This window comes from Bos javanicus, chromosome 6 (assembly GCF_032452875.1).
Source record: "Bos javanicus breed banteng chromosome 6, ARS-OSU_banteng_1.0, whole genome shotgun sequence".
NCBI classification, from domain to species: domain Eukaryota; kingdom Metazoa; phylum Chordata; class Mammalia; order Artiodactyla; family Bovidae; genus Bos; species Bos javanicus.
The window spans coordinates 64,944,898-64,971,134 of record NC_083873.1 but is presented as its reverse complement, the minus strand read 5'-3'; the positions used below and the strand labels follow the sequence as shown (position 1 = coordinate 64,971,134).

Genomic DNA, 26,237 nt, shown 5'->3' with positions numbered 1-26,237 from the left:
AGTCTAATATTTGGATACATTTTTAAAAATTGCTGTGAAATATCAGTTTATAGTCATTACAACTAGATATGAGATTAATGAATAATGGTTATGGCTCAGCTGGTCAAAAGAAGGGCTTCCCAGGTGGCACCAGTGGTAAAGAATTTGCTTGCCAATGTAGGAGACCTGAGAGATGTAGGTTTGATCCCTGGGTTGGGAAGATCCCCTGGAGGAGGGCATGGCAACCCACTTCAGTATTCTTGCCTGGAGAATCCCATGCCCAGAGGGGGCTGTCAGGCTGCAGTCCATGCAGTTGCAAAAAGTTGGCCTTGACTAAAGCGGGTTAACATGCACATCAAAGGAAGGAGAAGGGGTATGATGATTTCAATGATAATATTAGGAAATCATCAGCTGCAAGGGAATGAGTCTACTCTTTCTATTTTTATACATAATGCAGGGCTTCTCATCTTTGGTACTATTGACTGTTTGAACGCAATAATTCTTTGCTGTGGGATGGCTCTCTTTTGCATTTTACCACGTGTGGTAGCAACTCTGGACTCTGCTCACTCAATGCCCGTAGCTCACTCCGCCCTCCAAGCTGTGACAACTGAAGATGTCTCCAGACACTGATACATGTCTTATGAGGTAAAGATGCCCAGGTTTGGAAACCACGGCCTTAACGGAAGACAGAGAGTTTTGTCTAGATTCTTCCCTATAGCAGCTTCTGGCCTTCTAATCTAGATTTGTGTAAAACACCTAATCTGTTTCTCCATAAGGCTCCTCTATGACACACTATGGTTGGTTTGATGAGCACCGTTTTCCTTCTTGGCTTTTTTCAGAGCTCACACTGTGTGTCATCCCCAACTCCCACCGCACGCACGCACACACACACACACACACACACACACACAACTGATTCAGTAAATCAAATGAGACAGACTGTCAGGGTCAAGACATGGCTGATATACAAAATCAGGTTCTGGAGGGCACACATCCCTCTAACATAGTTTACAGGGAGTTATAATTAACTATGACAGCAGAATAGGATCCCTTTCCCAGAAGACAAATGTTACAAAAAGGAAAAGAAAAATCAAAGGAAGAGACATAGGAATAAAAAGTCACATGACATTGTTTGAAAGAAAGGATTTAAATAAATTTGAAATATTTCAGCCCCAAATTGGCAAAAATGTGTATTTCAGAAAATACAGAAAATTTCCCAGTTTGGAAATTATTCCAGTCCTTTATCTTTTACAACAATAAACAATGTATAGTAGCCTAAGGATATATCCTTCACCTTTCCTCTCCATTAATATTTTGTAATGGCTCTCAGCATCTTTCAGTTATGCATTAGAACAATAAGAGTAAAATTTTTGATGGGAGAACTTTCAACTACCGTTGTATAAATATATGTAATATCATATTGTTAAATTGATATCATATTGATTATATGCAGAAAACTTACCTAATCTTTGAAAAATGCAAAGAGTACCTAGACAAGTATTTGTTATTCACCACATACTTCTAATAAATTCATTCCTAAGTTTGCTGGCTAACCAGAGCAGTGAATTAGTGTGTACACCCAATGAAACAGTTAAACAGCTATGCAAAGTGCGTTCTTAATTGGCCAGAAAAACAACTACTACCCAGATTCCTTTTGAAATCAACCTTTAACTGTATTCAATTCTTCTCAAAATTTATTATAATGAAACTATTGTTATTCAAATTATTTAGTATGAGGTACCTTGACTAATGTGGTTTGATGAAAGAGAATAATGCTTAGTAATTAATGGGTAGAAGAAAAATAAGGAAGTCAATACCTATATTCAGAGAAGACTAAAGAGACGAGAACCAAAGAGAGAGGAGAAAAGCCCTTTTTTTTTCACCATCTGTTATTCTGGGCAAGAAAATATCTGTAACCTTGTTACCCCATCCAGTTCCTTTAAGTGATTTCAGAAGCTAGGGTAGCAACAGATACTTATACACATTGTTACCACTACCTTGAACTATTTGCTGGGGTGACAAATACTCTAAGGTAACTCCATGGTAAATTGCAGTTCACCCTTGAATCTGGTCAGTTCCAGGTAGTTGTGAGATGATTAAGGACACAGCCAAAGGCTCCAACCCCACGGGTTTTGCGGGAAGCAGCGATCTGGGAGGGCATAGAGGAGGAAGATGGCTGGGCAGAGCGAGCCTGCTTCCACCGCCACCACTGTCAGCCTGTACAGTTGTTCAGGCTGCCAGAGGCTTTCTAGTTGCCATAGCAACTGTTGGGCTCTGCTGCAAACTCAAAGCAGAGCCTCTGAAGTTAGGTACCAAACACTGGAGCTCAACAAACGCAAAGGGGAGAACAAGGATTACACATGTATTCGATCTACAGCTCCTAGGACTGAAATAATCTCTCTAAAATCGGATTTTTGTTTATGTTTTTGTAAAATGAGATAATTTTTGCCTGGTATTGTTCCTTAGTATCATTTGGTGCCCAGAGCGAGGAGAAGGCAAATCCTCTCACTTGTAACTGCAACGGAAGTGGGGTGGGTAGGAAACGTGATTACGAGGAATGCACCCAGCTGGCTCATTCACTCATACAGTTATATATTTCAACACCTCCCGAGAACATATTTGTGTGGGGCATTATGCCAGGTGCTGGGTCTGCAAAGAAATGAGACACCGCCCCTCGCAAAGTAACAACAGTAATTACCAAAATTAGCAGAACCTTCGCGAGCCTGGGGAAAACCAATTAGGCATGGCAAGCTCCCCACGGATCCCTCTTGGAAGACAGATTCAGAATCCAAACGCGGGAGAGGAGACTCCCGAAATAGAGTCGGTCAGGAGGGAAGGCTAGGAGGAAGCCGCCTTTCCCTAGGGAGGGAAATCTGTCAGAGCCACTCAACTGTTTCTCTGAGGCTGCCAGGGAGAAGAGGTTTGTTTTTCTTTTAGGAAGAAAAGAGCCCTTTTCCCTACTGGGCTCGATTTCTAGTAGGGGAAGCTCCGCCTCCTTGGGCTGTTGATTGGCCCAACTTTTTTTCAGCTAATTTCTACCAGCATCCTCTCGGTCTGATTGGCTCGCTTTGCTCAATTCCGCTGGGAGTCGCATCCTACCTGGTTGGGAGGTGTACAGCCTTTCCACAGTCTCCTTTCTGTACTCACCAGTCTGCAGCTGAGGTGGGAGGAAAAGTCCTGGCTGGAGAACTAAGAAAAAGCGATCCCAATGGGTTCTTGGAAAGCTCTTCTCTTCTCCCCTTTTCTTCTGTGGAATCAAAGGAGAGGGGTGAGGTTGATGTTCCTGTTACTGACCGTGCATCTGGGAAACTGGTGAGTAAATTCAAGGACTTCAAACTATTCTCTGTTATCTACCCACTCCCTCCTCGTTTCTCTTTAGAAATCATTCTGGGTTAAATAATTTGCTTTTCCCCGGGCACATTTGGGATATTTTACCATCAGTTTATTTTTTTTTTTATTAGATCTACTCATTTTCTGTTAGAATGAAATGAGCCTATGTGTGAAGCACCGAAATTAGCTCAGTTGGTTTTGACTTGAAGCGCAGTGGAAACTAGGAAAGACTCAGTTACTGGAAGTAGGGAGGGGAGGAGAAATGATTTTGTAACTGCATTTAGTGAATGAATGCCACTGATGAACTTTCTGAATGATTCTTCATTTTAAAGACAAAGTTATTTTAGAAACTTGTTACACAGCATGGGATGTATGATGCTTTTCTATACACTAATATTGCTCTTTCCCTTATCTTTTCTTTTTTGTTATTCTAAACAAATAAGCAAAGTTTTAGTCAAGAAAGATCATAAATATGGCTAAAAAAATCCATCAGGGTGGCAAGTGTGTTATATTTGTTAGAAATTAATTGTGTATAATTTATTGAGTCAGTTTTGAATGATTTTTATTTTAATTGGCTGTGTACAAGTAAATGAAAGTATTATGTTGATGTGAATGTCCTGGAATGCATGTGTGCGTGTGTGTGTGTGTGTGTGCGCGCGCGCATGTGTATGACAGAAAAGGAAGGGGGGGGGCAGTGTTTAGAACTCAAGAGTAAAATGTAATCACTATAGAGATGGAAACATGCCTTTATAACTACTTGCATCATTGCTAAAATTTATTATGATGACGATTATTTTTAGCATATAGCTAGAGTGCTTTTTTTTTTTTTTTTTTTGCCACTACTGGCCTATAGAACAACTGTATTTTCTCTCCAAAAACAGAGAATAAAGTATGCTAAGTAATACGAGTCTTGCCAGAATATGTTTGACATTGTTTTTTAAATATTACGGTTTTAGTTTTCCCTTAGAAACATACATGTTCTGTATGGGCACAAACATACTACGTAATTAATAACTTCTTATATTTAAGTGTGTCATATTGGTTTATTTCTTTGAATCTATTATAAAATTATGAAAGATACCTTGGTAGGCCATGTATCAGTGCTCTCCTGCATCTTCATAATATTGCAAATGAATCTGTGTTCTCATAAGTAAAAACAGATTTCCCAGTGGTTTTCTAAAATAGCAACCTGTATGCTCCTTTATCACTCCAAGTGCAAGTTTCTTTTGCAACCTAATAGACAAGCTGCTTACTAAAGGGCATACTGTCTTTCTAAAGAGATGTTTGGTTTTAAATAATATATTTTCTTCTTGAGGATATTTGCATTATCAAGGTTACAGAACTCTCTTTCAAGCTGCTCAGAAATAGAGAGTTTTGTGGTAGTGTAGACAGAGATGGACTCTGGCAGTCTGGAGACATGATTCTATGTGTCAAGAGTCCTTAATTTCTCTGAACACAGTGTCTTCATTTAGGAAATGAAGGAGAGTAGTAGATCATTTATGATTTCTTCAAGTTTTCATATACAGTATGTCCAAGAATTGAACCGAAAGAAAATAACTCAGTAGTCGTGTCATTGGCTTTTCTTAGGAGTTTTCAAGAGGGAAATTTTAATTGGGAATGTCATGTACTTTTTTTGCCATTATGGATAAGTGAGAGAGAGACAAATGTGTTAACAGCTAAAGTAGATGAATTATTTTATCATAGTACCAAACAGAATATAAATTTTTCTGGCCAGTGAATAAATACATAGTAAAAAAAAAAATAAAGCTATATGTTGCTGTTGTAATTAGCTCTTGGGGTCTTAATGATGAGAATGTATGTATTCACTTTTCAAAGTCGCTACAGTTGTGATGAACTTTTCATCCTTTTAATATTTAGTTGAAGATAATTGATGTAGACATGTATAAACCACTTATGTTCATATTTTATTCTTGCTGTTTCCTTTTTTGAGAGACCTTCCTAAAGCTAACCACAGATGGTTCTTTCTAAGAATTTTGATGTCTGATGCCAGTTTCTAAATTAAATCTTCAAAGTCACCTATTTTGGAATTTACCAAATTGGAAGCCATTATTTTTCTGTATCTAATCAGAGATAGTAGCTTGTTTCCTCATTAGTTTCCATCAAGAGTATAAAGAAGAGACATTTTATTGATTTTTATATTGCTGAATTATGAAAACCGATCCTGTTGTTGTAGCTAAAACCTGAAGTCACAGTTCCTGTGTTTTATTCTCAGTGAGGCTCTGTGGCATCTTGGCAAGTTGGTTAAAATTTCTCAAGCTTGAGTTGTCTTATTTGTAATGTTGAAAACAACCTCATTTTGATCAGACTTTGTAAAAGAATTGAAAAAGTGGTGTGAGATTTTGGCTGTTCTAAACTAATTTAGTGAGCTTTGACTAAGAAGTTATATTTTGAGAGAGCTCAAGGAAGAGAACTCATTTTTATTTTTAAAAACAATTTCTTAAATCAATAATCCTACAATATAGCAATCATTTGCCTAAATGACAATATTCAAGTATAATTGCTTTTAAAATATATTATTTTCAAATAATTTTAGTAATATATTTTGTGGAGATGATAATACATGGTTTTTCTTTAGACATTTAGATTTTTTGCTTCATTCTCTAATAAAATATGGGTGCAAACTTACAGACAAAATGACTAATAATGTTCTATAACAATTAGATATTTTAAGAAGAAATGAGAGACAAAATAATTTTGAAGCTAAAATGCAAATGCATAATTAATAAATCCCCTGTTTATAGAGTCTTTCAAGTATACTCTTCTTCCCTTTTATCCCATTATATAGTATGAGACACATTTTTGGTTAAGCAACAAAAGGAAATGTCTGATTTTTCATTTAAAAATGAAATAGACATATCTGGTGTTTTATATTTATATACAGGTGATTAAGATTTATATAAGAAAATAATAATGATGATGGGGTCCCAAACAAGAGGAGGCAAAGCAGGGTGGAAAACTGAAAAAAAAAATCGGCTCTTGAGATATTATCAAAATATGATAAAATGACAGCCACAGGCCTCTAGAGATTAATTCACATATATGCATGCTACCAACTGAGAATCCTGGACCTGATCATTAGATATAACACTAGTTTCAGCTACACCCCTTCCCACTAGGGTGATTTCAGACAAATCTTTGAGGCAGAGTCCTCATTTGTGAAAAGCAGAAATGACATCTACGTTTCAAGCTTGTTTCAAGACCAAGAAAGAAAATTTGTGCAAAGTAATGTCACCTAAATTTTTAACTCAAATGACATAACAGATATTCTCAGAATCACAGTAACTCTAGAATTATTTATTCTAGTTAAAGTCAAGCTCTTTGAATTATTGTGCATTATTATTAAATATCTTAAAATGAACTGAACTATGAAACTACTTTTCATATTATTAAATCTCTTTTGAATTAGAGATACCATAAAGCCATCAGAAACGTCCCTGATGGCTGAGATGGTAAAGAATCCACCTGAATTTCAGGAGACTGGGTGGGGAAGATCCGCTGGAGAATGGAATGGCTATCCACTCCAATATTGTTGCCTGGAGAATTCAACAGACAGGAGCCTGATGGGCTACAGTTCATGGGATCACAAAGTAGGACACTACTGAGTGACTAACACTTTCAGATTTTCAGTTTTAAATTATGAGAAATATCAGTCTTTCATTCAACAAATATTTACTGAATACCAGCTGTGTTCTACACAGTACAACTTGCTGGTTTACAGTGGTGAATAAACTAGACATGAGTACTAAACATATGGACAGTACTTGTGTCCAGTGTTTTACATGAGTACTACTGTTATACTCACTGCTAAGGCTGAGATTTATGATATTACTCAAAGGGAAACCTCTTGTAGTCAGAATAAGGAAATATACCTTAACTACAAAGATAAACAGAGGGGTCTAAATTTTTAAGGTTTTCAGTTCAGTTGCTCAGTCATGTCTGACTATTTGCGACCCCATGAATTGCAGCACGCCAGGCCTCCCTGTCCATTACCAGCTCTCAGAGTTCACTCAAACTCATGTCCATCGAGTCGGTGATGCCATCCTGCCATCTCATCCTCTGTCATCCCCTTTTCCTCCTGCCCCCAATCCCTCCCAGCATCAGAGTCTTTTCCAATGAGTCAACTGTTTGCATGAGGTGGCCAAAGTATTGGAGTTTCATAATGCTCAAAATTCTCCAAGCCAGGCTTCAGCAATACGTGAACCGTGAACTTCCAGATGTTCAAGCTGGTTTTAGAAAAGGCAGAGGAACCAGAGATCAAATTGCCAACATCTTCTGGATCATGTAAAAAGCAAGAGAGTCCCAGAAAAACATCTATTTCTGCTTTATTGACTATGCCAAAGCCTTTGACTGTGTGGCTCACAATAAACTGTGGAAAATTCTGAAAGAGATGGGAATACCAGACCACCTGACCTGCCTCTTGAGAAACTGGTATGCAGGTCAGGAAGCAACAGTTAGAACTGGACATGGAACAACAGACTGGTTCCAAATAGGAAAAGGAATATGTCAAGGCTGTATATTGTTACCCTGCTTATTTTTTAAGGCTGGAGGGTACTAATAGAAAATATCACAGTCAAGGCAAGAAAATTAGAACACCATAAGATTACTCATTGACAATACCAGAAAACCATGGGGGAAATGTCTCCAAAATAAAGAGACAGTTCAACCTAGAATGTTACTTAGTGGAACTACAATCAAGCATGAAGGGAAAATAAAGATTAGATACCATTATTCTCCCAAATTTACAGATGGAAAAATCAGGGCACATCAATTTTTAGGAACTCACTAAAGATGCCAGATATCTCAGTGGTAAACAATCCTCCTGCAATGCTGGTGACATAGGATGGATCCTGTGTCTGAAAGATTCCCTGAAGGAGGAAATAGCAACCCACTCCAGTATTCTTGCTTGGAAAATCCCATGGAGAGAGAAGCCTGGCTAGCTACAGTCCATGGGTTCACAAAAGAGTTTGACACAACTACATAGCTAAATTCAGTTCAGTTCAGTTCAGTTCAGTCACTTAGTCATGTCCAACTTTTTGCAACTCCATGGACTGCAGCACACCCTGCATCCATTCCCTGTCCAACACCAATTCCCAGAGCTTTCTCAGACTCATGTCCATCGAGTTGGTGAAGCCATCCAACCATCTCATCCTGTCATCCTCTTCTCCTGCCACCTTCAATCTTTCCCAGCATCAGAGACTTTTCCAGTGAGTCAGTTCTTTGCATCAGGTGGACAAAGGATTGTAGTTTCAGCCTCAGCATCAGTCCTTTCAATGAATATTCAGGACTGATTTCCTTTAGGATTCACTGGTTGGATCTCCTTGCAGTCTAAGGGACTCTCAAACTTCTTCTCCAACACCACAGTTCAAAAGCATCAATTCTTCAGTGCTTAGCTTTCTTTATGGTCCATCTCTCACATCCATACATGACTACTGGAAAAACCATAGCTCTGACTAGACAGACCTTTGTTTGAAAAATAATGTCTTTGCTTTTTAATATGCTATCTAGGTTGGTCATAGTTTTTCTTCCAAGGAACAAGGGTCTTTTAATTTTGTGGCTGCAGTAACCATCTGCAGTGATTTGGGGGCCCCCCTAAATAATACAGAGTAGGCACTAAATAATACATAGAAAGAAAGTGAAAGTCACTCAGTCGTGTCTGACTCTTTGCGGCCCCATGGACTGTATAGTCCATGGAATTCTTCAGGCCAGGATACTGAAGTGGGTAGCCTATCCCTTCTCCAGGGGATCTTCTCAACCCAGGGATGAACCCAGGTCTTCGGCATTGCAGGCGGATTCTTTTTACCAATGGAGCTATCAGGGAAGCCCAAAATAATACATAGTAGAGCAGCTAAATAAACAACAGCAAAGATCATCTTGCTGATAATGCTGAATCCATGACTCAGATCCATGTGCTCTCTGCACAGAACCTGAATTTTTAATCACCTTTCCTCTAAGATTACAAATGCCATGTAAATCAAACCCATTAACATAACTGTGGATGAGGAAAGCAAGGGAGGGAGGGAAAGGATGAGGAAGGGAAAGTAGAGAAAAAGAGAGGAGCAGAGAGAAGAGAAGAGAGGGGAGGAGACACTTGAGTGTGATTGAGAGAAGCACAGTAGGTACACTATCCACTGTGTACCTGAAACATAATCTAGAATATTATGTGCAGTGCTGGATTAATTATTTTAGGGAAAAAAAACTTCAACAAACTGGGCTTCTTGATCTAGAAAAAAACCCCACTGGATAAAGAATTAAAAGTGAGAATTTGGAATTCAGGAAACTTGTATTGAGGCATCTTATATTCTTAAGGATCCCAGAGAAAATCATGCTTGAATTTACTAATCATAGATGTTATAAACAATCCATAACTAAGTAGTGAAAGCTATGTGAAGACAGATTTTTCATCCATACAAAAGTCTTCTAACAAAGTAATGGATGCCTTATCATTAGACTTTTAGCAGAAACTTGTTAGCAGGAGATGAAATCTATGGTTTTCTTCTTTTTAAATAGCTCAGGATCTAATTCTATCGGTACTAAAATAGTTTAGCCAACTGAAGCCCCATGTTTCAGGAAAGAGTCTTAGCTATTAATTTTGTAATCAGTTATTAAACATTAGCATTCATTCAACAAATATTTACTCAGTGCCTAATATTTATTAATCAGAGTCTGGGAATTGGGATACAGTGGTAAGCAAGACATAGTCTTTTAGTAGTGTTTGTATATTGTAGACAGGACATATATGTGATAGTATATGTGCTGGACAAAGAAGGCACAGCCCCACCCCCAGATCAGATCAGATCAGTCGCTCAGTCATGTCTGACTCTTTGCCACCCCATGAATCGCAGCACGCCAGGCCTCCCTGTCCATCATCAACTCCTGGAGTTCACTCAGACTTACATTCATCGAGTCAGTGATGCCTTCCAGCCATCTCATCCTCTGTCGTCCCCTTCTCCTCCTTCCCCCAATCCCTCCCAGCATCAGAGTCTTTTCCAATGAGTCAACTCTTCGCATGAGGTGGCTAAAGTACTGGAGTTTCAGCTTTAGCATCAGTCCTTCCAAAGAAATCCCAGGGCTGATCTCTTTCAGAATGGACTGGTTGGATCTCCTTGCAGTCCAAGGGACTCTAAAGAGTCTTCTCCAACACCACAGTTCAAAAGCAGCAATTCTTCGGCGTTCAGCCTTCTTCACAGTCCAACTCTCACATCCATACATGACCCCAGAAAAAACCATAGCCTTGACTAGACAAACCTTTGTTGTCAAAGTAATGTCTCTGCTTTTGAATATGCTATGTAGGTTGGTCATAACTTTCCTTCCAAGGAGTAAGCATCTTTTAATTTCATGGCTGCAGTCACCATCTGTAGTGATTTTGGAGCCCAGAAAAATAAAGTCTGACACTGTTTCCACTGTTTCCCCATCTATTTCCCATGAAGTGGTGGGACTGGATGCCATGATCTTCAGTGGACTTAAATTCTAGTAGTTAGTGTTGAGATGGTCTGTCAATATAAAAGCAAAAACAGTAAAATACTATAACTCTTCCTCAGAATTCTAGATGAGCTATAAGGAAATATCAAGGAGACTGGCATCAGTTGCAACTCTAGGAAAAGACTAATATTCTTAGCTGTCATATGCATAAGTTCATATGACAGCGTTAGTGTTAGTAAAAAATATACATAGAGAGAGAACATTATATTCTGTGGCCAGAGATATGGCCTCACATTTTGGTGAGCCTTTTGAAGACTATATTCCCAGGATATTATTTACTTTGATCATTTAATGTGTTTCATTAAAATGGCAGTGCTTCCCTGACAGGTCAGTTGATAAAGAATCCTCCTGTACTGCAGGAGACCCTGGTTCAATTCCTGGGTGGGGAAGATCTGCTGGAGAAGGGAAAGGCTACCCACTCTAGTATTCTTGGGCTTCCCTTATGGCTCAGCTGGTAAAGAATCTGCCCACAATGCAGGAGACCTGGGTTCTATCCCTGGGTAGGGAAGATACCCTGGAGAGGAGAAGGGCTACCCACTCCAGTATTCTGGCCTAGAAAATTCCATGGACTGTATAGTCCATGGGGTCACAAACAGTCGGACACAACTGAGTGACTTTCACTTTCTAACATTCTGTTAAAATCTATATAATTTAGTTAAATAGTAAATTTCTGAACTGTAGGAATCCTTTTCTCCTAAATACAATCCATTTGGAGATTTAACATTTCTCCTTACTTTTAGACAAATATTTTGAGTAACACAGGGATATAGAAAGAAAGTTAACATAGACCCTGAACTTCAACCTGTAGGTGGATGGGCATATCAGAAGGCTTATGATTAGAAAATTAGGTTTAATATAAAATTTTAACATTGTTATGATCAGGGTATGATTTGGTTCGCTACTTAACTATAAGACAATAGGGTTCTGGAAAACAAGTTAATCTTTGGGTATGTTACTAGGACCATGATTCGTGCTTGCAGAATTTGAGAACTGCTTTAATAAAGGCACGTCATTCACCTCTCAGTCATCTTGTTATTGCTGCTGCTAAGTCGCTTCAGTTGTGTCCGATTCTGTGCAACCCCATAGACGGCAGCCCACCAGGCTCCCCTGTCCCTGGGATTCTCCAGGAAGAATGCTGGAGTGGGTTGCCATTTCCTTCTCCAATGCATGGAAGTGAAAAGTGAAAGTGAAGTCGCTCAGTTGTGTCTGACTCTTAGCAACCCCATGGACTGCAGCCTACCAGGCTCCTCTGTCCGTGGGATTTTCCAGGCAAGAGTACTGGAGTGGGGTGCCATTGCCTTCTCCATCAGTCATCCTAGATGTGTATAACTATCAGAATAATTTTCCAACACATGTCGTAGAGGGTTTTGAGCAAGGATTACTTTTCTACTAAAGAGTCATATTGACTGAAACAAGGTAGCTCTATTGGTTAGATTAAGTTTTAATCAGACATCTGTGTTCTTTAAACTGATTTCTTACTCTGTGCAGGTGACTTATGAGTGTACATTTGTTCCTGTCATTTCCTTAGTAACAATTCTTTCTGAAAACCTTCAGATTGTCATAACTGTAGTTGATGAGAGTGTTTTGTTGTTTCTGTTCTACTCATTTGTATTCTCTCCCTTTTAAAGTGAAAGTTCTGAGAAGATACTTATGTCAGTGAAAATATTTTACCTCTTACTTTACGATCTCAAGACTTAGGAAAAAGTATACCTTTTTGCATTCAGAAGAAAAATTCCCATTTATTTCTTCCATTTAAAGATCTTTTCATATCTTTTATAATTTAATAACCCTCAATATTATGCCTCAATTTTGCAAAAATTTTAGCAGTCTTATATAATTTATCTGAGCATCAAAGACTTAGAGAATGTGAATGTCATGAAGAGTTATATTGTTTCTAATTTATGTTGTGTTGTGTTCTATGAATATAAAATGAAATAATGAAAAATTTGGTGTTCATTTTAATATACTTTCAATCCAGCAGTAATTTTTTAATAGACTGAAGAAAATTATGGTTTATTTCCCTTCCTCAAAAAAATATTCACTTGGAAACAGGCTCAAAAAACATTTATAATCCCCCCTAAATATTATTCTTTGGAATCATGGTTCACAATTTTATAAACTCTGTTTCAAGAAAATAGAATTGGTGTGTCAAACAAAGCAAATAAAAAATCCAAAAACTTGCATAAAACATTGTTTTATTATTAGTATTTTTGGATCAATCACTAAACCATGAGAATTTCATAACTATGAGCAAAGATGTTAAGAAAAAATAAGCTGCTTTATTTTGTAATTTTCTCTTTTTGTTTTCTTTCTAAATATATGTCACTATACTAATTAATTTTTTAAAAATATATTCTGATATGAGTCTTTCCCTTTTCTTATTAACTATTATAACTCTACATTCCTATATCTAGTCTAATCAGATCAAATTATGTTCTACTAGATTTAGGAATTTGTTATACTCCTTTTTGAAACTAAGAATGAAGCACCGTGTGCCCAAGCAGTCTCTATGGTCATTAATTTCTTAACCTTAATGTAGTTTGACAGATTCTATGTATCCTACTTTATCAAGAAAGTCACATAAAGTTCACAGTGGATAAAGATATCATATTTTATTTTTTCTTCTAGACTAATATTCCACATCTCAAATTGTAGAATCACTAATATTTAATCCAATTTCTATTCTATTCTGTGGACATAAAATATTTTAAGTTTTTTACCACAAATAATTAGAATTTATTTTTCTTTATTTTCTTAAATAATTTAAATAATCTCTTAGTGATATACATATATGTTGTTGCTGCTGCTAAGTTGCTTCAGTCGTGTCTGACTCTGTGCAACCCCATAGACAGCAGCCCACCAGGCTCCTCTGTCCCTGGGATTCTCCAGGCGAGAATACTGGAGTGGGTTGCCATTTCCTTCTCCTATATGTTATTGAAGTACATGGAAAAAATAAAACTTTTTTCCCTAGTGTCATAATGTTTTTGACCATGTAATGTTAATAATAATAGAATAATACTTATTACGTTTCTACTTCTCAAAATTACTTAGCCATTTAAAGCCTATGCCTCCAGATTTTTCTGTAAGTTTAAACAAGTATGTGTATACACATTTGTGTGTACATTTTTTTTACAAATGAAATCTAACACTTGTTTTTGTCACACAACTAATATCAAAGATATTTTTCTAGATTTATATATATACTTAGTAGTTGTTGTTGTTGTTCAGAAGCCCAGTCATTCTGAATTTTTGCAGCCCCATGGATTTCAGCATACCAGACCTCCCTGTCCCTCACCATCTCCCAAAATTTGCCCAAATTCATGCCCATTGCATCGGTGATTCCATCCAGCCATCTCATCCTCTGATACTGTCTTCTCTGTCTGTCCTCAGTCTTTCCCAGCATCAGGAATTTTCCCAATTGGTCAGCTGTTTGCATCAGATGACCAAAATACTGGAATTTCATCTTCAGCATCAGTCCTTCCAATGAGTATTCAGGGTTGATTTCCCTTAAGATTGATTGATTTGATCTCCTTGCTGTCAAAGGGACTCTCAAGAGTCTTCTCCAGCACCATAGTTCAAAGGCATCAATTTTTCATTGCTCTGCCTTCTTTACTGTCCAGCTTTCACAACCATACATGACCACTGGGAAGACTATAGCCTTGACTACAGTCTTTGTCGGCAGAGTAATGTCTCTGCTTTTCAACACACTGTCTAGGTTTGTCATAGCTTTCCTGTCAAGAAGAAAATGTCTTCTGACTTCATGGCTGCAGTCACAATTCACAGTGATTTTAGAGCCCAGGAAGAAGAAATCTGTCACTACTTCCACCTTTTCCCCCTCTATTTGCCATGAAATAAGAGACACTTGCTCCTTGGAAGGAAAGTTATGACCAACCTAGATAGCATATTCAAAAGCAGAGACATTACTTTGCCAACAAAGTCTGTCTAGTCAAGGCTATGGTTTTTCCAGTGGCCATGTATGGATGTGAGAGTTGGACTGTGAAGAAAGCTGAGCGCTGAAGAATTGATGCTTTTAAACTGTGGTGTTGGAGAAGACTCTTGAGAGTCCCTTGGACTGCAAGGAGATCCAACCAGTCCATTCTGAAGGAGATCAGCCCTGGGATTTCTTTGGAAGGACTGATGCTAAAGCTGAAACTCCAGTACTTTGGCCACCTCATGTGAAGAGTTGACTCATTGGAAAAGACTCTGATGCTGGGATGGATTGGGGGAAGGAGAAGAAGGGGATGACAGAGAATGAGATGGCTGGATGGCATCACTGACTCAATGGACGTGAGTCTGAGTGAACTCCGGGAGTTGGTGATGGACAGGGAGGCCTGTTGTGCTGTGATTCCTGTGGTTGCAAAGAGTCGGATACAACTGAGCGACTGAACTGAACTGACTGAAGTGAATCACAGCCAGATGCTGTGATCTTAGTTTTTTTAATATTTAGTTTTTAGCTGGCTTTTTTGCTCTCATCCTTCACCTTTATCAAGAGGCTTTTTAGTTCCTTTTCACTGTTTATGGACTAACTGAATAAATTATGATACTTCTGTAACATAGAATACCACATCATCATTAAAATGAGGGACTATGTATCTCAGTTCAGTTCAGTTGCTCAGTCGTGTCCCAACTTTTTGCGACCCTGTGGACTGCAGCACCCCAGCTTTCCTGTCCAGCACCAACTCCTAGAGCTTCCTCAAACTCATGTCCATTGAGTTGGTGATGCCATCCAACCATCTCATCCTTTGTCATCCCCTTCTCCTCCTGCCTTCAATCTTTCCCAGCTTCAGAGTCTTTTCCAATGAATCACTTCTTTGCATCAGGTGGCCAAAGTGCTGGAGTTTCAGCTTCACCATCAATCCTTCCAATGACTATTTAGGACTGATTTCTTTTAGGATTGACTAGTTTGGTCTCTTTCAGTCCAAGAGACTCTCAAGAGTCTTCTCCAACACCACAGTTCAAAAGCATCAATTCTTTGGTGCTCAGCTTTCTTTACGGTCCAACTCTCACATCCATACATGACCACTGGAAAAACCATAGGTTTGACTATACAGACCTTTGTTGGCAGAGTAATGTCTCTGCTTTTGAATATGCTGTCTAGGTTGGTCATAGTTTTCCTTCCAGGGAACATGGCTTTTTTATCACTGTGTTCATATATACACATGTGCTTGCATGTGTGTTGTCACTTTAGTCATGTTTGACTCCATGCCTCCAACTCTATGCACTATTGCCTGCACAGGCTCCTCTGTCCATGGGATTCTCGTGTTTTAATTTTATTACTTCATCAGTGTTTCCAAGTTACCCAATTTGTTCTTAGAGTAGTTTATTCTATTTATGGCATCATCAACTCAATGGACCTGAGTTTGAGGAAACTCCAGGAGATAGTGAAGGATGGGGAAACCCGGTGTGCTTCAGTCCATGTGGTCACAAAGAGTCAAACATGACTGAGTGACTGAACAGAAATGGTTATAAAAATGCCATTTATCTGTATTATTGCTAGTACTGAATATACTAGTACCAAAACTTTTAATGTTTTGCCAGTATTATGGCTAAAATTTGCCATGGTTTAAACTTATTTTCCCTTGCTACCAGTAAATATTAGCATAATTTCATATATTTATTAGTCTTCTCTTCCCTCTGAAATTCCTGTACAAGTTATGTTGTAAATATCTTTGTTTTTATCCTTCATCTCTAGTTTTTGTCTGAATTCTGTCTAATGTCCTCCATAATTTATTTTTTTTTGTCAGTTTTTTTATTCTCCTGGTTTGACAACATGTTGTGTAGAAAGAACTCCTTACCCCAAAAAGTTAGAAAATACATATTTTTGATATTTTCTTTAATTGTTTTATACTTTATTATATTTTGATATTTAGTATGCATGCTGAGTCGCTTCAGTTGCTTCTGACTCTTTGCGACCCTATGGACTATAGCCCTCCAGGCCCCTCTGTCTATGGGATTTCCCAGGCAAGAATACTGGAATGGGTGGCCATTTCCTTCTACAGGGATCTTCCAGATCCAGGGATCTAACCACATCTCTTGTTTCTCCTGCATTGGCAGGTGGGTTCTTTACCACTAGCCCCACCTGGGTATATTAGTAATTTATTATGTAAGTAGTAATTTATTTTTTCTAAATGTTTTAACAGGCATTTACTGAATTATTCATGCTCTCATTTCTAAGCTGACTAGTCACATTTATCATACACAGAATTTCTGGACATTTGGTATATCACTTTGAATGTTTGATTTCGTTCTCACTGATTTCTTTATGTATTACCACAATATGGTTTTAATTACAGTACCTTTACTATTTTTCTCTTTATTCTGGCAAGGCAAATTTCATCTCACAATCTATTTTTCAAAAATTTCTTGTAATTCTCATATTGAGGATTAATTACAGTATAATGATTTTAACATTTTACATAGGAAGCTTTCTTTTTGTTAATTTATTTTTAATTGAAGGCTAATTGCTTTATAATATTGGTTTAGTTTCTGCAATACATCAACAAAATTTTTAAAATATAGATTTCTTAGATTTATAAACTATTTTGAGAATTATATATTAATATGACTGTTTTATAGCCAAAATATTTGCTTTGCATTTATTTTTTCTATTCTTATATGCTTCAATTAGTTTTTTAGTTTCCTCACATAAGATGTACACCTTTCTTGCTATATTTTTTATAATTATTTTTTAGATTGTATTGAATTGTTTTTTCTGAACTTTATGATAGATTAGTACTAGGATGAGAAAGCTACTGTGTTTTTAAAATTAATTTTATATTAGGTAAAAATTACAATAATGTATGCAGGTCAAGAAGCAACAGTTAGAACTGGACATGGAACCACAGACTGTTTCCAAATCAGGAAATGAGTACATCAGGTTGTATATTGTCACCCTGCTTATTTAACATATATGCAGAGTGCATCATGTGAAATGCTGGCCTGGAAAAAGCACAAGCTGGAATCAAGATTTCTGGGAGAAATATCAATAACCTCAGATATGCAGATGACACCCTTATGGCAAGAAGCAAAGAAGAACTAAAGAGCCTCTTGATGAAAGTGAAAAAGGAGAGTGAAAAGGTTGGCTTAAAACTCAAAATTCAGAAAACTAAGATCATGGCATCCAGTCCCATCACTTCATGGCAAATAGATGGGGAAACAGTGGAAACAGTGACAGACTTTATTTTGGGGGGCTCCAAAATCACTGCAAAATGACTGCAGCCATGAAATTAAAAGATGCTTGCTCCATGGAAGTGAAGCTATGACCAACCTAGACAGCATATTAAAAAGCAGAGACATTTTTCATTGCTTTACCAACAAAGGTCCGTCTAGTCAAAGGTATGGTTTTTCCAGTAGTCATGTATGGATGTGAGAGGTGGACTCTAAAGAAAGCTGAGCACCAAAGAATTAATGCTTTTGAACTGTGGTGTTGGAGAAGACTCTTGAGAGTCCCTTGGACTGCAAGGAGATCCAACCAGTCCATCCTAAAGGAAATCAGTCCTGAATATTTATTGGAAGGACTGATGCTGAACCTGAAACTCCAATACTTTGGACACCTGATGCAAAGAACCGACTCATTGGAAAAGACCCTGATGCTGGGAAAGATTGAAGGCAGGCGGAGAAGGGGACAACAGAGGATGAGATCGTTGAATGGCATCACCGACATGGTAGACATGAGTTTGAGTAAGCTCCGGGAGTTGGTAATGGACTGGGAAGCCTGGTGTGCTGCAGTCCATGGGGTTGCAAAGTGTCGGACATGACTGAGTGACTGTACTGAACTGAACAATAATGAATTCTCTGATTAAGGCCAATATTTACAGTTCTTAGTTATTTATTTTCTTTATTCACTATAATTTTACCTATGAACATCAAGATGATTTCTAATATTCTTTACATTATTATTCATTTATTTAGTTAATTTTTTTTTATTGTGTACATTATATGTCAGGCTAAGCAACAATGTTTTCATATTGAAAAGCTTAGCCCCGGCTTTCAAGGAGCTTATAGAGCACCATAAACAAATAAAGTAGTTGAATAAGATGCAGTGTGATTAATTTATGGTAGAGTTAAGCACTGAATAGGCTGAAAGCACAGGGTGGAATACACTTACTTAATACTCTAGGCATGCTTCCCTTCTACCTCTTCAGATTTCCAAAGCATTCCTCTCTAGTGCCTTAAGTGATGGGTCCCAAATTCGTTTGTGCTTATTAGATAATCACAGAATTGAGTGGACTGTCATTTCACCTCTGAAGGTTCAAATCTGTAACATTGTTATCTATCACTCTTACTTATTTTGCTTCCCTACCAACATTTAGGAACAATGAAAATGAGTCAGCATCACTACCCTAAAAAGAACTGTATACTAAAGAAATGTGATGAGAATATAAAGGCAAAAAGAAGAAAAATAATTGAATTTTTAAAATTTTATTTTTTCTGACTTTTAAATTAAAATCGGCGCCTATAAATACTCTAAAAGTTAGCTCCTGTAAGCTTTGACTTTAAGATATAGTCTACTTAGAAGCATTAGAACATTATATTTCTTCCCTGGAATCTGTCAGTTGACTTATGGAAATGTATCTGATGTTTATAAAAAAGCACTAATTTGTCATGAGCTCAGTTTACCGATGAGGCCTGGCTTTTGAGTTTCATCTGCACTGTCTTAACAGATTAATGGAAGGGTCTTCCCCAGGTGTCAGAACAAGGATACCTGTATTGAAGTCAACTTTATATGAACTATATACAGGGTGGCTATACAATTTATAATTGAAATAAGGCTTTCTGTGAGTAAAAGAGGGTACTATTTATAATTATTCTAGGACAACAGGTATAAATCAGGATTGTCCTGGGCAAATCTTGATGAATGTTTACCCTATTTATGAAAAATTATATTGATTGATTGACTTGTTTTATATATATATATATATATATATTTCTAGCTGTAGAGATGAACTCTTTCATAATTATATGCATTAGCATATATTGTCTATAGTTAACTTATCTCTTAGTTATCATAAGTTTAAACTTTTACTTATTGTATTAGGAAGAGTAATATACTCATTAAAGTATTTTTACATCGAATCATTTACTATATATTTACTATAATCAGACTTGTAAATGTATTAAAATAGCTCAGTAATACATAAATACAGACTGATTCTTTACCAACTGAGCGACAGGGAAGCCCAAAAATACTGGAGTGGGTAGCCTATCCCTTCTCAGTGGATTTTCCCAATCCAGGAATCAAAACAGGGTCTCCTGCATTGCAGGTGGATTCTTTACCAACTGAGCTGTCAGGGAAGCCCAATATTGATGCAGGTGACTCAAAAAACTTTCTTTAGTAACTGATCACAAGGGTCAATTAAGGAATGTGAGAAGCAAAAGCCTCAGAGAAGCAGATGCCAAGATGGGATTAGACATGTAAGAGATTTTTGAGAGAAATGCCCAGCAGGGTAAAGGAGAGGAAGTAGAAATAAGCAGAGAGAGCCTTCAGATAATAATGGAGATCTGACCCCTATGAAAGTATAGGGCAAAGAAGATGTTTGATTCAAAAGAGTCTCAGAATAGAGTGCCCTCTCAACAAAGGCAGTCAGGCCTTCTGGATTCATCCAGCCAAAGTTGCCCTGTAGAGAGGTCCCTCGTCCTGCAGGAATGGGTCTGTACTACAATTGCCACTGCTGCTGCTGCTAAGTCGCTTTAGTCGTGTTCGACTCTATGCGACCCCGTAGACGGCAGCCCATCAGGCTCCCCCATCCCTGGGATTCTCCAGGCAAGAACACTGGAATGGGTTGCCATTTCCTTCTCCAATGCATGAAAGTGAAAAGTGAGAGTGAAGTTGCTCAGTCGTGTCCGACTCTTCGTAACACTATGGACTGCAGTCTACCAGGCTCTTCTGTCCATGGGATTTTCTAGGCAAGAGTACTGGAGTGGGGTGCCATTGCCTTCTCCAACCATTGCCACAGTGTGGAGTTATTGCCTGAAAGCTGCCTGGGGGAGCTTGGATCTGGTGCAGACACAGTGCTGGTCCAGAGAACTGGCACCTGGGCTGTCAGTAAACCATATTCCCATCCCAGGAAAGCCAAGTGGCAACATTTTAGGGCTGCCATATTCATTTTCCTGGCAGAGTATAAAGCTCTACTTCTCTCCATAAAAGCCTCTATTTAATTATTTAATTTTTATGATTAGAAATTTATTTCAGGGCATTATCTGGTGTATAGGAAGAGGCAGTTCATTTTTAGGTAGGTATTAATGTCAAATGAACTGCTTTTCATGTATTTATAGTACAAAATTATAGCAGTATACTATTAATATACAGAAAAAATTAAATGTTCTATAGCTCCATGAGTGTAGAACACTTAATATATTCATTATGCTACTTTCTTGTTAAATATTCTAGCTATTTTATACCTAGGGTTTGATAAACGCAAATTATTATGTGTTACTTTGTATATAACATTCAATTATGAAAATAATTTTATATTTTTACAAGACACTTCACAATCACTAATTGAATGGATAAATCCATTTAGACGCTATAGGCATATAATAATTTACTTAAACATGATCTTACTGTTTAAAGTTTGTGCTACTATACATAACACTGTGATAAGCATCTTTGTATATAATGGTTTTCTGTATTGTTTGAATGTGCTGTGCTGTGCTTGATTGCTCAGTCATGTCTGACTCTTTGAGACACCATGGACTGTAACCTCCCAAGCTCCTCTGTCCATGGGGATTCTCCAGGCAAGAATACTGGAGTGGGTTGCCATGCCCTCCTCCAGGGGATCTTCTTGACCCAGGGATTGAACCTAGATCTCTTGCGTTACATGTAGATTTTTACTGTCTGAGCCACAGGGAAGCCCAAGAATACTGCAGTGCATTGCAGGCAGATTCTCTACCAGCTGAGCTACCACAGAAGCCCGATTGTTTGAATAATTATCTCCTTTAATAGAAAATAATGTCATTTAGGGGTTTCCCTGGTGGATCAGTGATAAAGAATCTTCCTGCCAGTGTGGGAGACTCAGGTTCGATCCCTGGGTTGGGAAGATCCCCTGGAGGAGGAAATGGCAACCCACTCTGGTATTCTCGCCTTGAAAATCTCACGGACAGAGGAGCCTGGTGGGCTACAGTCCATGGGGTTCCAAAAAATTGGACACGACTTAGTGACTAAACAATAACAAGAAGATCATTTAGATCAGTAATACAGTTTTATTTGTCTTTATGTTTTCTGTAGTTAACATGTTTGTAGCACTTGTTATTTCTGCTATAAAAGAATGAAAGCATTGGATTGAAGATTAAGCATACCTGTTAGAAAATCTTTTTCATCAGAGAGAGCATGTGTGATTCTTTGAAATTATCATTCTAACTTCTCAGAACTCAAGGCAGAGACTAAGCATCCTACACATGCACAATCCTAATGCACTTGCTAACTATTTACCACAAGTGGTGTGTTCTTATAAATTAGAAGACTCAAAATTCAACCACACTGGATTGTTTAATGATAGGATACCATGGAAACTTCAAAGAGAAAATGAGCCTTCAAACTACATCAATCTTGTTTCAAATTCTGCCTCTATTGTTTAATAGTGTGGGTCCTGGAAATTCTGTATATCTATTTTTTCTCATTTGTAAAATAGGAATAGTAATATTTATTTAATAGGGCTACTCTGTGTTAAATAACATAACTTAATATGGAAGAAACCTTACACACAGTTCTGAAAACATAATAGGAACTTAATGGTGCATTACTGGCCCTCAACAGTTGTTAATAAAAATGAAAACATCACTCATTAAAATAAACAAATTATAAAATTATATACTGAGGAGTCTATGTATTTCCAGTAATTATAAAATTATATTTATTCACATTATTTAAAAGAAGTGCTTGAGAATGAGTCTAGAAATTCCCAGGGAAATTTCCTAAGAAAATACTACTTATTTCCCCCAAATGAATGTTCACTCGACATACGTAAATGTTACAGATCTTCCAGCCTATGAAAGACAGTGAGACATTGATATGCTATACAAACTATGTTTAACTTATTACAAGTGTTTTTTAATCCACAAAATAATACCAATATAATATTAAAGTAGTTAATATTCTGAAGGCAATTTAGAAAATGTAGAAGAAAATGTAGAATAATAAGCTATTAATATAATGAAAATTCCTTTCTGTTATTGCCAAAAGTGAGGGAAGTTAGCTTTGTAATATCTTTGAGGTAAATTTTCATATTACCTCTGAGCTTTCTGGGAAAATGGAAATATACATCAGTGTGAGCATGTACTTTTGGGATTACAAAGATTTTGTTGCCCTAAAAATTAGGCAAAGCTTTTATGTTTTCTGGGAACATCCTTTTGACTACAATCATACTGCAAAGAAAAATCAAGTTCTTATATGTGTAATGATCTTCTCTATCCATCAAATTTTTTATTTTTATAAAACCGGGTTTTAAAGATAGATGTATGCCCTAAAGTTTTGGTTATTGACAATATCTCAGCAATTCTAATTTCATAAAATTTTGCTGGAGGACATACCAGCACGGATTCCTAATACTTCAGTGTTTTCGACTCCTTAGTTCATAAATGAATGTATCTATGTACATATATATACCTTTTATTGAGAGAAAATAAATTATTTGAAGGAAATCATGTAACTGTATTTCAGTAGTATATACTCTTTAAGTTAAATACAGCAAAATAATTATGAATGAACATTAAAAATCTGTTAATATACCAGGAGTATAAAATTTGTATACTGTGGTAATATATAGTATATAATATAATACAGTATATAATATAATATATTACAGTATATAATATACAGCACATAATATATACAGTATACAATATAATACAGTATATAATATAATATATAATAATTTGTATACTGAGACCCCCCAAGTCTCAGTAGCTTACAAAAGGGATAAAATTATATACTCTAGTAATAAACTACTCCCAAATCTTAGTGACTTACAATTCTAAATGTTTATTTCTCACTCAGGCCACGTGTCCATTGTAGGTCAACTGTGGCTCTGTTCAGGTTGCCTTTACTCTGATAGACAAGTCATGGAGTAGTAGCCTCTGAGTGTGTCTGAGTCTTTTCACAGAAGGACAAGAGAGATATGGTGAACATGCATTGACATTAGATCTTCTGCTTGGCAGTGGCACACGTTACATATTCCATTAGCCAAAACAAACTGCTGAGCCAAACTTGAGTTTAGTGGGTCAGGGATGTATAATTCTCTTTGAGAAAGGAGAACTCAGGTCACATAACCAAGTTAGAAGCCAGTGAAGTGAAAACTATAATTATCTGACAGGAAGAAGATGAGAAATATTGAGAAGACTAATACATCCCATTATCTGTTAATAACTATCAATATAATAACTGTGAAGATGAAATGAGGCACACATATTTCAAAGGTTAAGTTTTTATTTACAATGTTAATTTATACTGTTTAAAGGATAAAAAGGGTGAATGTTAACTAAACTTACTGTGGTAGTCATCTTGCTGTATACATAGATCAAATCGTCGTGTTGTATACCTTAAATATATACCATGTTGTAAGTCAATTATGTATCAATAAAACTGGAAAAAATGATAAAAGAGTTAAGGACTGCATTAGCTAAGATGTTTAGGTCCACAGCAAAAGACAGCTGAATGAATAGTGTAGAAATGACAACTAAAGCTATTATGATAAACTTCAATATCTATTATGGGAGGAAAGCCCATCTCTGAAACATATATAAGTAAATAATGTATTATAGATTTACCTAATTTTACCAATAAAAGTTTATATATATATATATATTTTCACTGGGGACTAAGATTTACTAAAGATGAGTGTAAGTCTAGGATGATTTCACTCAGAGATGGTAAAGAATCTGTCTGCAATGTGGGAGAGCTGGGTTAGATCCCTGTGCTGGGAAGATTCCCTAGAGAAGGGAACGGCTACACACTCCAGTATTCTGATCAGGAGAATTTCATGGACTATACCATGGACTGGCAAAGAGTAGGACACAAGTGAGTGACTTTGACTTTTCAAAGATAAATATATTACAACTGAGGCTTCCCAGGTGGCACAGTGGTAAAGAATCTACCTGCCAGTGCAGGAGATGCAAGAGATTTGGGCTCAATCCCTGTGTTGGGAATATCCCCTGGAGTAGGAAATGGCCACCCACTCAAGTATTTTTGCCTGGAAAATTCCATAGACAGAGGAGCCTAGTGGCTAGAGTCCAGGGAGTCACAGACAGTTGGACATAACTGAGAGACTGAGCTCACACACACACCCACCCACTCACACACACATATTACTACCACAATATGTTTCTAATATAATTCATAAGTAAGTTGAAACTTTATGCTTGTTAAACACACAGGTTAACAGGAAGCATTAGCTGTAGGACCAGGGTTTGAGTTTCAGTTTTGCAAACAAATGAGTTTGTGCTTTCTTTAGTTCCCTACAAACTTCAGTTTCCTCTTTATAAAATAAAGGCAGTGGGTTATTTGATCCCTAAAGTCTAAATTCTAGTCCTAAAATTTGATAATCAGAGTTTTCAATCACGTATATATGAAGAGTGAGTCATTCACTTAATGATTTGAAAACACAATTTTCAACCAAATTGTTGGAATAAATGTCTGGGGTCTGGGTTCTTCTGACTTAGAAGGAAGAAGCATCAGTTTGGTCAGTTCAGTCACTCAGTTGGGTCTGACTGTTTGCAACCCCATGGACAGCAGTACTCCAGTCTTCCCTGTCCAACACCAACTCCTAGAGCTTACTCAAACTCATACCATTAAGTCAGTGATGCCATCAAACCATCTCATCCTCTATTATCCCCTTCTCCTCCAACCATCAATCTTTTCCAGCATCACGGTCTTTTCAAATGAGTCAGTTCTTCGTATCAGGTGGCCAAAGTATTAGAGTTTCAGCTTCAGCATCAGTCCTTCCAATAAATATTCATGATTGATTTCCTTTAGGATAGACTGGTTGGATCTCCTCACTGTCCAAGGGACTCTCAAGAGCCGTCTCCAACACCACAGTTCAAAATCATCAATTCTTTGGTGCTCAGCTTTCTTTATAGTCCAACATGACTATTGGAAAAACCATAGCTTTGACTAGATGGACCTTTGTTGGCAAAGTAATGTCTCTGCTTTTTAATATGCTGTCTAGGTTGGTCATAGATTTTCTTCCAAGGAGCAAGTGTCTTTTAATTTCATGGCTATAGTCACCATCTGCAGTGATTTTGGAGCCCCCCAAAATAAAGTCTGCCAATGTTCCCATTGTTTCACTGGCTATTTGCCATGAAGTGATGGGACCGGATGCCATGATCTTAGTTTTCTGATTGTTGAGCTTTAAGTCAACTTTTTCACTCTCCTCTTTCACTTTCACTAAGGGGCTCTTTAGTTCTTCTTCACTTTCTGCCATAAAGGTGGTGTC

General features: G+C 37.3%; 1 protein-coding gene across 1 annotated transcript in view; it reads left to right on the top strand.

The window, feature by feature from the left end:
• Window positions 1-2,152: 2,152 nt before the first annotated feature.
• GABRG1 (gamma-aminobutyric acid type A receptor subunit gamma1) overlaps window positions 2,153-26,237 on the top strand; it is a 94,528-nt gene continuing 70,443 nt past the window's right edge. The window contains exon 1 of the mRNA XM_061420062.1: window positions 2,153-3,291. Coding sequence (XP_061276046.1) covers window positions 3,188-3,291 — 104 coding nt within the window. The 5' untranslated portion in view covers window positions 2,153-3,187. The remainder of the gene's footprint in view (window positions 3,292-26,237) is intronic.